At 46.7% G+C, this 12,166-nt stretch overlaps 1 protein-coding gene across 1 annotated transcript in view; it reads right to left on the bottom strand.

Annotated features, from left to right (window-relative positions):
- The window catches only part of LOC105818238 (polypeptide N-acetylgalactosaminyltransferase 18), a 179,579-nt gene that overhangs the window by 38,212 nt on the left and 129,201 nt on the right, over window positions 1–12,166 (bottom strand). Inside the window, exon 9 of the mRNA XM_012654177.1 lies at window positions 9,244–9,339. Coding sequence (XP_012509631.1) covers window positions 9,244–9,339 — 96 coding nt within the window. The remainder of the gene's footprint in view (window positions 1–9,243; window positions 9,340–12,166) is intronic.

Genomic DNA, 12,166 nt, shown 5'->3' with positions numbered 1-12,166 from the left:
GGCCTGCTGACCCTCCACTCACACTCTTTCTACCTCATCATGCTGCAGGCAGGAGCTGAGGGGTGGCTGCCCAGAGGGTGCAAGACAGCAGGGCCATCATGGGGCCAGCCCTGCATCACCCAGTACCTATAGGAACGGGGGGCCCCTGGAACTATGCAAGCCAACAGCTCAGGGGACAAGAAGTAAATAGATCCAAATCACCCTGGATTAGTCCTCAAATAATACAGAGCTGGAGGTGACGAGACAAAGCCTCAGGACCGCACGAGGTTCCCCCAAACCATAACCCGTAGGGGCCCACCATCACCACTCCCCAGCCAGTGCCTGGGCAGTACAACCACACACCGAGGAGCTGTGGGGGGCACAATTAATGACATTACAGCCAAGAAATAAATTCAGGGAAGTTTTCAAAAAACTGCAAAGCCACTAGGTTCCTGGCATTCTTACTTATTTATAGACAAAAAAAATCACAGAAAAGTGAAGAAATCTGCCAAAGGCCACAGAGAAATGGCTAGCCTTTTGAATTTTTGGCCCACAAAGTAAAACTTCTGCAATTGTCTCTGAGATGTTACGTGGAAGGTCTGGGGGTGCAAGCACAATCCATGAGAGGCCTTTCATGCCCCTGCTGCCATCGGGGTGTTGCCAAGCAGGGGAAGGGCGATGGCGTCATGGAATGTGTCTCCAGGTTAAAGTAGAATACTTCTTTTGTCTCAGCTCTAATCTTTATACTGTGAGTCGAAGCACTTCCTGAAGCATAAACATGGCAGCTTCAGTGTTTCAAAAACTTTAGTAAAGTCCCTTTCATCTTCTTCTCCCGCAGCCAAGAATTTTCCTTCCCATAGGAAAAGCACTTTTCCCCCTGCTGTGTCTTTTACAGCCTAGGAAGTCTAGGCAGAAAGAATGGGAGAGAAAGAATGCCCAGACTGTCTTGTCCCCCCCTCTCCTTTCGTGGGCTAATGGGAAGGTGGTGGTTTGGGGCAGTAGGTTGCAAGATTTCATTGTATGTGATTATCTAAGTGCCTGCCTCCCTCTGCAGAACGGGACTGCCCCAGGACAGGGACCCAGGCAAAGCTGCCTTTCCCTCTCACAATTCTTGGCATAAAATAATAGTCAATGCATGTTTGTTGAATGAACAAATGAATGACTGAGTGAATGAGTGATTGATTGAATACAGAGTCTGTGGGGAGACCCCATTATTGTATGTTTCCCATCAGAAGGCGTTTTCCAGGCTATTGCACTAATTAGGGCTAATATTCTCAGTTATTTTGAGGATTGCGTGAAATTTGCTGCTAATTTAAATAAAATGGTTACGTTTACACATTAGCCAATTAGCATGCTTCTCAGCAGCTTCACCTCACTAAATGGATTAGTTACACCATGCTTTCTTCTATCTAGGGCCTTCTCTGAGACCTGGGAATATCAATATGTCAGAGTGAACTTTTAAAATGACATTGAAGCAGAGTCCCCCAAAGGGCTACACAGACATGAAACCTGCTGCTGTGCCGACCCCCAGCTGTCTTTGGGCCACTCTGGGTCTCCCTGTAAGTTGCTCTGGTTACAAAACCATTCCCATCACCAGCCCAAACTTGTTCTTCGAGGGAAATGAAACGTTCCCAAACATGAGGATTTCATGAAAGACAACCTATCATAGATCTGATGGAGGAACGGAAGGAGCGATGGAGGAGGAACCGGAAGTCAAAACACTGCATGCTTCCTAGTCCCGTCTTCGCCAGTAACTTCTGATGTGGCCTCAGACAAGTCAACTCACATCCCAGACGTCATTTTCCTGTTTTCCTGTTTGTCAGAGGTAAGACTGACTCAGAAGGGGTCTAAGTTCTCGTGACAGAGACAGGCCTCCTGGGCACACAGAAAGCCACCACTCGCCAGCCCTCTGTGGCCAGGCAGATCTGTCCCACTAGGACTGGCCTGTGACGCGGGAGAGGAAGTGACGTGAGGCACTTTTCCGCTGAGAGAGTAAAAATCAGATTTCCAGTCACACTCTTCCCCTTTGGAGGTATCGTGGGTTAAATTGAACCCCCCCACAAAATTCATACGCAGCAGTCCTAACCTCGGGTACCTCCGAATGTGACCTTGTTTGGAAATAGAGTCATTGGGACGTCATTAGTCAAGTTTGGATGAGGTCATGTGAGAGTAGGGTGGGCCCTTAATCCAACACGAGTAGTGTCCTTATAAAAAGGGACACAGAAAAGGCCGCATGAAGGGTGGAGTTATGCTGCCACCAGCCAGGGAGCCACCAGAAGCTCGGATAGAGGCTGGAACAGATCCCTGCCAAGGGCCTTCCGGGGGAGCGTGGCCCTGCTGACACTTTGATCTTGGACTTCTAAGCTCCGGAACTGTGAGATGACAAATTCCTGTGGTCGAAGCCACTCTGTCTATGGCACCCTGTTATGGCAGCCCTAGGACACTAATGCAGGGGGAAAGGTCACATGGTCAAACTTGAATCCACTAGGGTCACTGAGTCACTAACGGCCTGGAGAGTCCTCAACTTTCAACAAACTTTGTGAAAAGAGTAAAAAAAAAATCTAAAACTGAAAAATAAGGCCAAAAGGGAGGGGCGGGCGGTAGCCTGTCCTTTCAATGTTATACTGAGGCATTAACAGGCCCATCCAAGAGTATGTAATTTTCCAAGAGAATGTACCTGTTTAACTTCGCTATCTGCCTTTTGATTAGCCCCCAGACACTATGGAGTTATACGCTAACTCCTAGATTTCTGCCTGGGTAGAAAAAATCACATGAAAGGCTGTAATTTTATTTCCTTGTAGGACATTAACCACTTTTGTACCTCAAGTATCCATTTTATTTTAACATTCTTTCTTTAGAAAATGCCTACAGATACTCAGTTCTGCAAAGGCACTCAGTACTCGCTGAACCACTATACGAGGCCGGCAGGATGGAGCAGGCCAGCCTGCAGTCCTGCGTTCTTGGTTTCCTGCTTCACCATTCTTGGCCATGCTGGCTACAGTCCAAGTCGTGAAGCACAAATGTAGCCACATATTCAACATTCAAGAGAGAAACAAGTTCCAACCTTGGCTGTGGTGAAGGCTTGGGGAGTAGAAAATAGAGGACAGTCTGTCTCTAGCACTAGAAGGCCGCTGCATAAGGGCAGTGGATTTTTTCTGGTCCCTCGCTGTCTCCCAGGGCCAAAAATAGTATCTGGCATGTGGTAGACTCTCATTGATTTTTAAATTTTTTTTTTAAATGTAATGAATTAAAAAGTCATAGAATTCCAGGATGGGAGCACCCTTAGAGATGTCTTAGCTCAAGAGCCTACGTGATACAGAAAGATATAGACACTCTTTGTATTGTCTGTGGAACCCGCCAGACTGGGCAGGGCATTGATGACGGAGAAGTCAGTATCACCTGAGCCAATGACTGGGAAGGGTTTCCTTATACTCAGCCAAAAATCTGTGTCCTTACAATTTGGAAGGAGTTTTAATGTCCCCCTTAAATCTGTTCTTTTCTAGGCTAAACAACTCCTATTCTTTTAGCTCAAGGACACAGTCTTGAGTCTCTTTACCAATCCAGTAATAATAATAATAATAATATTAATAATAGCCAACATTTAGTAAACAATGACCGTGTGCTAGATTTCATTCTCTAAGAGCTTTCTGTGCATCCATTTATTTAATCCTCATAACGAACCTACAAAGTAGGTACTACTATGATCTCTACTTTATAGGCGAGGAAACTGAGGCATGAGGAAGTTATGGCACCTACCCAAGGAACACAGTTAGTAAGTGGTCTGGCTGGGATTTGAACCCAGCTAGTCTGGTTCTTAGCTATGATACATTGCCTCACCGTTTGCCTTCCAACATTTTCAGGCTTCCTATGTAGTGTGATGCTCACGGAAGAACATGTGAGGTTTCATAGCAGAGGCCAGAAGACTGGTACCTCGGGCTGGTCTGTATTCTCCAGACAACAATGTGAAGTGCTAAATCCCTCCCCTGGAGTTGTGCAGTGTCCAATCTGAACAACTGCATGTGGCAGTCTCATCTATGCATACGTGACCTGGGCTTTCCTTGTCCTGTGTGGCCACGATAACAAGAAGGATTTTGCTGAGAGCTGTTCCAGGGGGCGACATCCCTAGAAATGCGTATTGAACATCTGATTTGGATCGAGTCTAGGGGATGCAGTGCATCCTGCGTCTGTCCACCGCCTCCTTCCGAGATGTGCCCTGACTTCATCCTCAAGTATCTGTTCCACGAGCAGTGAAGTTCTTGAGGACCGGAAGATGCCTTTGGGAAGCCTCGCCAGCCAGAATCCCTGCCTCTCCCCCATGGCTCATCCCCTGCCTGGTTCTCATCCTGGGTGGAAGTAGGGAACTTCAGGGACACTCAGCCCATCCCCAGGATAAGCCAGTCCTCTCTGGCTCTCCCAGCTCACTGGGCATGCCAGCCTCAACAGATTCCTCCCACCGCAGAGCCCCCACACCTTCTTGTTCTGGGAAATGTGTGTGATCTGAGGCTGGTTCCAAGCCTCCTTACCTCGGGCACCGACAGCCATGCATCTGAGCACAGTCTGGTGGGAAAGGGGCCTCAATGTTCCCTGTACGGCCCAGTTGCACAAGTGTTCTGCGGCTTTGGGGAAGAGAGACTCGAGTCTTCAAGACTTGCTGCAGCTTCATGTCAAGAAGCTGATTTACAAAGGCAGCTCCCAGCATTCCCGCAAGCACAGCACAGACTCACAGCTTCCCGGGCCAACCGAATTTCAGAACAAAGGAATTGGAAATACGCAGATTGTCAGAGCTGGTGGAACTGGGCCTAGAGATGGCTCAGTCCAGCTTTGTCATTTGCAGACAGGAAGACAGGTCCAGGAGAAACTAATCAATGGTGAGCGGGAGAGCAGACAGTCATCACCTTGGGGTGCAGATATTGACCAAGAGGACCAATGAGGAAGCCCTCTGGGATGATGGGCTTGATCTGGGTGGTAACTGTACAGTGTATACAAATTTAGGAATTCATTCAAGTGTACACTTAAGATTTGTGTACTTTAGTGTAAAATTATACCCCAATAAAAGAGTAAGACAAAACAAAAGCCCAGAGAAAGGTAAGGTGACATTGCAAATGTGTGGCAAGACCAAGCCTTGGACTCAGCCCTCCTGACACCCACTTCACTGCCCTTTTCCTGACTCTACTGCATTTTTGCTGCCATAGTGGCTCAGTGATGTTCCAATAATCCATGGATAAGTTTGGACCAGGGCAGGCACACCTGGCAGATGCACACAAGGTCAAGGAAAGTCAGTCCAGTGTGGGTTGCAGCTAGAAACTTGAGGGTATTTACAGAGCCAGAGGGAGGCTCAATGAGGAGTAATAATGGTAACACTATCATTACAGCAGTACTAATAGCTAACATTTATTGAGTACTTACTATGTGCCAGGCACTATTTTAAATATTTCACAGGTATTAAATCCTCATAACAAACTTTATAGTATATACTGTCATTAATCCACATTTTACAACTAAGAAAATAGGTCAAGTTTCAAAGCTGGCATTTAGACTCAGGCAGTCTGGCCCCAGAATCCATGCTCTAACTACACAGATTGCCCCATATTGAATCATCTGCAGCTGGTAGAGGACTGGCAACCTCTGTTCAGGCCAACACTCACCATCCCAGAGAGGAAACAATGAACATTTGTCCAGTGGTCCAGATAAGATTGTAAGTATTAGGCTGGGTGCAGTGGCTCACACCTGTAATCCTAGTACTCTGGGAGGCCGAGGTAGGAGGACCGCTCGAGGTCAGGAGTTTGAGACCAGCCTGAGCAAGAGCGAGACCCTGTCTCTACTAAAAAAAAAAAAATAGAAAGAAATTAGCTGGACAACTAAAAATATATAGAAAAAATTAGCTGGGCATGGTGGTGCATGACTGTAGTCCCAGCTACTCGGGAGGCTGAGGCAGTAGGATTGCTTGAGCCCAGGAGTTTGAGGTTGCTGTGAGCTAGGCTGATGCCACAGCACTCTAGCCTGGGCAACAGAGTGAGACTCTGTCTCAAAAAAAAAAAAAAAAAATTCATAAGTATTAGAAAGCGGGGAGGGAATTTACAGAAAGGCCAACTACTTGTGACCTGGTCACCTTGGCCCATATTTAAGAACAACATGGGGATGTTCTGAGCTGAAAACCCAGGTGCTCAACCTTAATAATCAGAGAAATGCAAATTAAAACCACAACGTGTTAGCACTATACACCCACTGCAATGGCTATAGTTTAAAATAGAGATAATACCAAATGTTGGCAAGGATGTAGAACAACTAGAACTCAAATATAAAGCTGGTAGGCGTAAAAATTGGTACAACTTTGGAAAACTGTTTGGTAGGGTATTATTTGGCTCAGGCTGTCAACAAAATACCATAGAGTGGGTGGCATAAATAACAGGAATTTATTTTCTCACAGTTCTGGAGGCTGGGAACTCCAAGATCAAGATGCTGGCCAATTCGGTTTCTGCCGAGGGCCTGCTTGCGGCTTGCAGGTGGCTGCCTGATTGCCGTGTCTTTCATATGGCAGAGAGAGCACCCGCAAGCAAGCTCTCTGGTGTCTAGTCTTATAAGGACACTATCAGATCAGGGCTCCACCCTATGACCTCACTTAACCCTAATTACCTCCTTACTCCAAATACTACCAGGGTCAGGGGTTTAACATATGAATTTGGACGAGGGGCACAGTGCAGTTCATAACATTCTGTCCCTGGCTTCCCAAAATGCATGTCCTTATGGCATGAAAAATACATCCATTCCATCCCAATATCCCCAAAGGTTTTCACTCATTCCAGCATCTACTCTAAAGTCCAAAGTCTCACCTAAATATCATCTAAATCAGGTATGGGTGAGACTCAAAGTACAATTCATCCCAAAGCAACATTCCTTTCCAAATGTGAGCCTGTGCAGTTAGGCAAGTTATATGCTTCCAAATCCAACTGTGGGGTAGGCATAGAATAGCTATTCTCATTCCAAAATGAGAAATTGGAATGAAGGAAGAGTAATTAGTCCTAAGCGAGTCCAAAACCTTAGCAAGTCAAGTTCCATTAGATCTTAAGGCTTGAGAATAGTCCTTTGGCTCAATGGTCTGCCCTCCAGGCCCACTGGGGTGGCAGTGTCACTGCATGGCTCTGTTGGGTAGCCCTACCCGCTGCACCTATGTTGGGAGTGGCAGCTCTGATGATCCCTGAAATGCCTTCAGCATGATTCTCCCCTTTTCTTGAGGAATAGTGCACATTTGCAGCCAAATAGCTCCATGGCCTACGTGGTCCTATAGAAACGAAAGCCAACAACCTTCCTTCATTCTGTCCCACCTTCTCTTCCCCTTTAGTTCAAACTGGCAGTGCCTCTATTGGTGTAACCTCATCTTTATTCCTGGCTTCTGTTGGGATGGCTGACTAAATCCATGAGTCACACCCTTAGCATTCTCTTCAGAACAAGCTTTCACATTTTTTTGCAGTGTGGCTAGGCTGAGAATTTTCCAAGTCTTCAAGGTATGGTTAAGTGAGGTCATGAGGGCAGATCTCTGATTCAATAGGATTAGTGTCCTTATAAGAAATAGACACTAGAGGACTCATTCGTGCATGCTGTCTCCCTCTCCCCTACGTGAGGACACCCAAGAAGGTGGCCATCTGCAAGCCAGAGAGAGAGCCCTCACCAGAAACTGAATTGGCCAGATCTTGATCTTGACTTCCCAACCCCCAGAACTGTGAGAAAATAAGTTTCCGTGGTGTAAGGCACCCAGCCTGTGATATTTTGTTTTGGCAGCCTGAGCAGACTAATACAGGTAGTATCTACTAAAAGTAAACATATGACCCAGCAATTCTACTTGTAGGCATAAATCTAAAAGAAATGAGTACATATGTGCACCAAAAGACACGAGCAAGGATGCTTATTGCAGCAGAACTCATGATATTTCCAAACTGGCAATAGTCTGAGTGTCCATCAACAGTAGAATAGAGAATGAATTATGGTATATTCATAAAATGGAATACTACATAGTAATAAAAAAAGAAAAAATTACAACTACATATAATAGCAAAGATATATTTCAGAAATATAATGACAAAAGAAAGAAAGAAACCAACATGAGAAAGTATATGCCATATGATCCTATATATGTAAAATTCAAAATCAGGCAGCAATACTCTTTTTCTCAAGTTGGTGACATGGGTATGTTCATTCATTAAGCTGTACACTTGTAAGTCTATTTCTGTATATATGCTATACTTCAATAAAAAGTTTACACAGATAGTCACCCATTAAAAATGCTGCACCATTGTAACAGTGAAGAATGATTTGCCACACTGCATGGTATGTAGAGAGCATGATCTGCAATTGACCAGCCTGTGATGTCAGAGCAACTCAGCCCACAAAAAGGACAAGATGGTAGAGATCACAACAGACAGTCCCCTGGAAGTCTCATCATGGGTTAACACACAGCGTGATATCCTTCAGTCATGTGTTTTGGCAGATAACAGCTCTGTTAAAAACAGAATTGCAATTGCACACATATACACATCTTATATACTAAAATATCTTTTAGTAATCATTGTGCACTTCTGGAGTTAAGTAAACTCTGGGAACTTTATCAATTCAGAACAGGTCGGTCTATGGCATTCTTGGTCAATGGTTGTCTATTGTACTTTGTGGAATAAACCATTTCTTTTGCATGTGTCTTGGCATCCTCTTTGGGTATCTGAAGCCTAGATTATGAATGGGGAATTTTTAAGGATAACTTATTTTCCTGGTAGCTGCCCTTCATTCTCCACTAGGAGAAGACCAGAAGAGCTGGAAAGGAGTCCCATGGCTATAGATTTTTGCCCCGGTTATGATCTACTGAAGGACAGACCTGAAGACCATGCCAGGGCATATAAAGGGACTCTGACATCTCGAGGAGCTTGGGGGAATCCCTGGACTCCCTCCTGCTAGGGAATGGCTTGACTGCCAGAAACAGGACTGATGTCCTGTTTACTCAAAACAGAGTAAAGTTTATCCAAAAGAAGCAGGTGTTTCTCTTTAGAAATTTACCCCCTTTCTTCATTCCCATCTCAGAGGATCCTGGAATCCTAGCACCCACTCCCCAGCCTACTTCCAGGCAAGGCAGGTGTAACTACCTGCTCACGAGGATACTTCCTGATGAAAAGCCCCAGAGACGCCTGGTCCCAGAGCAGCCAGGACAGAGTTTAGATATTCTTCCCCACGCCAGGCACTCACATGCAGGCTCCCAGCACAGGCATCTCTTAGAGGACTCACCTGGGGTGTCATTCCATGGCAGATGTACATGATGGGAACATTCTCTGTATCCGGCCCCTGATCAAGACACAAATCTGTCTTCAGGGAATTCTGCAGCTGAATGTCAGAGGAGAGGTGGCCACACCAAAAATAAAAGAGGAACAGGAAAGCAAATGCATTAACTTCGGAGAAACAAGAATTCCAATGAGACAGACTCCATTTCCATAATCAGCCCCTTGAATACTACGGAACCAACAAGCAACAGCTTTTGCTTTACATAAAGGTGCTGAGAGGAGACGGGCCTCCTTTGAAGGAGAAACATTTACATGTCATTAAACAGCAAGCTGGGTCTTGGAAGCTGAGACAGTCTGGGTAAAAACAGGAGATACACGTGCATGTGCACACACAAGATGGTGCTGGTCCTTCACCATCTCCACTTCCCTAGGGTGGCACAATGGCCTTCAAGGGTCCCTGAGAGACGTCTTTGCTTTTGAGCACGGTGGTGGTGGGGGGAAGGCAACATGTTAGCTGTTTTTAGGCCTGGGAGGTCTTCTGGAACCAGGCCTTCTTGCCTCCTGCAGATCCAGCAGTGGCTTGGCCAGGCCCTATGTTGGCCCATCTTGCTGAAGGGCATCCAAAGGGGGAGGTCTGGTGGGAGAATAAAAGAGGGCGCCTGGGTGGGAGCAGGAGAAGAGAGAGGTATCTCTTACCCTCACCTGTAGGTGCATGCACCCACAGTCTTGGCAATCCACAGAGCATGCCTGGGTAAGAGGGCCAGTATTCAATGTCCCCTTCTTGCTTAAGTCCACTCTCAGCCCTATAAAGGCAACCTAAAGTCCACAGGGCCCCGCTCACCAGCCACAGCTGAGTAGACCCTGGTGGGCCCCAACCCACAGTCTAGAATGCATTAATAATCATTGCTTTTCTCTCCCTCTCTCTCCTCCCTTCCTTGCTCTGGAATTTGATCATCTCATCATTTTCTTATCCTGTCTTAGGAATCCAAATGGGACCCAGAGACTGGTCAGCGGATGGCAGCAACAAGATGCAAGGTCATTTGGACTGGAGTGGGGGATCTGTTGGGCCATGTTCAAGCAGAGAAAGCTAGGTGCTATCGAGGATGCACAATGCCCGAGGCAGATAGAATTGGAGACAAGAGAGACCACCCTGCCCCTGCTGGGGCTTTAGTGGCCTCCCAGTGGGAGTGTCTGTGTCCACCTGTTCCTCAGTTCCTGTCCCATAAGAGAGTTTGTGGTATCTTCACTCCACTCTCACCTTAACTCAAGCTAGCTTAACTGGGTTTCTCCTCTTAGAAATCAAAGCATTCTATTTAGAACAGGGGGCTGGAGATCAGAATGAAGGGAAGCCAAGGGCAGGGGGTCACAGTGGGCCATCTCTTTGGGGGAGGCCAGTCACAGACAGCGGTTAGGCTTTCGTAGTCCTGACAGCTTGTGGAAGGAGTGGAATGAACCCAATTAAGGGGCATGAAATGGACAGATCACCAGGCCCACGTGTGCTCTGTGCATATCCTATTTTTAACAGGGGACAAGGAACAGAGTCAAATTATTTTCTCTTAAGCTTCCTTTCCTTTACTGAGTGACAGCAGCTTAATCCTCAATTTAAAGTTTAGAGATTCTGGAGAAATATCATGTGAACATGTGCCAACTCCCCAGTAGCATCTACGCAGCAAACCCGCTGTTATAAATCCACTCCTTGGCTTGCCTTTGTGGGAAGAGCACGTGTAAACACACTTTGTTCTTGTCCTGCAGCCCACGGAGAGGTGGGTGTCATATCCAAAGCCAAGCACTGTGACCCATTAGCGAAACCTGTTAACTGCTGTTGCAAAGAGAAAGGCCCACGGAGCCCCGATGTTAGGCTTCGCTTTCCCCTGGGTTCTCAAAGCCAGCCCCTGGGTTAGGGAGTGGGTGTCTTCTGATAAAGTCCCCCCTGGCTCTGTGTCATCCCACCCCGCTAAAGTGGGTGGTGTATTGGAGCGGCTGGGAGACACAGGCTAGGATGGAGTCTGGCTCCAGCTGTGCAGTCTCGGACAAAGCAGCATAACTCCTTCCCGACTGTTTTCTTCTCTCTAAAACAGGAATAATAACAGTGCTTACCTCACAGGGCTGCTTTGAGGATTAAGCGAAACAATATCTACAAGTGTTCAGCATAGGGCCTGGCAAATAACAAATGTGCAATAATTGTTAGCTGCCATTATTTCTGCTACAACCTTCCTGAAAGCCATTCACGGAAACCAGCTTTTGCAAATACATCTATGTGCCAGGTACCATGTGTCATACTTTCCATGTGTATCTCACCTAATTCTCAAAAATAACCAGCCAGGCTGGTGATATAATATTATCTCTTTTAAAGGGGAAGACACTGTGGTGTAGTGACAAGCTCTGCTCTCCTTTTTCTCTGTAATGCTGTCCCCCTGTGCGCACACGGCCCCACGTTGCCCTCTGCTTTGGCCTTCCCTTTGCCTGACGAAGTCTTCCTCTTCCTTTGTTCTCAGCTCATCTGCCGCTCTGGAATCTTCCCTGACCCCAGCTGGGTGGGGACCACTGCTCCACGCTCCCCCAGCACCCCATTTCTCTCATGGGGGCACTTAGCACATCGTGTTCTTGTTGCCTCTTCACTTGCCTGTCTCCGCTGTTAGTCACTAGACAGGGTCTGTTTCTCTCACTGTATGTCACATGGGCCAGGGGACACAGTAGACCGTCAATGCTTGTCGAGTGAGTGCGTGAAGAAAACTAAGAAATGAACGGCATTCCCAGATGAACAGCACCCGAGCCAGACAAGTGGCAGAGCTGGCATCTGACTCCAAAACCCAAGCTCTTTCCATCATGCAAATGGCTGCAATCCTGAGACTGTAAAAGATGCCCTACGACATGGCATTACTATGACCATTAAGGTTTTGCACATTGTCAAGGTCACACGGCCAGTAAGT

The sequence above is a fragment of the Propithecus coquereli genome, unplaced genomic scaffold, assembly GCF_000956105.1.
Source record: "Propithecus coquereli isolate 6110/MARCELLA unplaced genomic scaffold, Pcoq_1.0 Scaffold44, whole genome shotgun sequence".
Classification (NCBI taxonomy): domain Eukaryota; kingdom Metazoa; phylum Chordata; class Mammalia; order Primates; family Indriidae; genus Propithecus; species Propithecus coquereli.
Note: the sequence above shows the minus strand (reverse complement) of the source record. Positions and strands in the feature narration are given on the sequence as shown.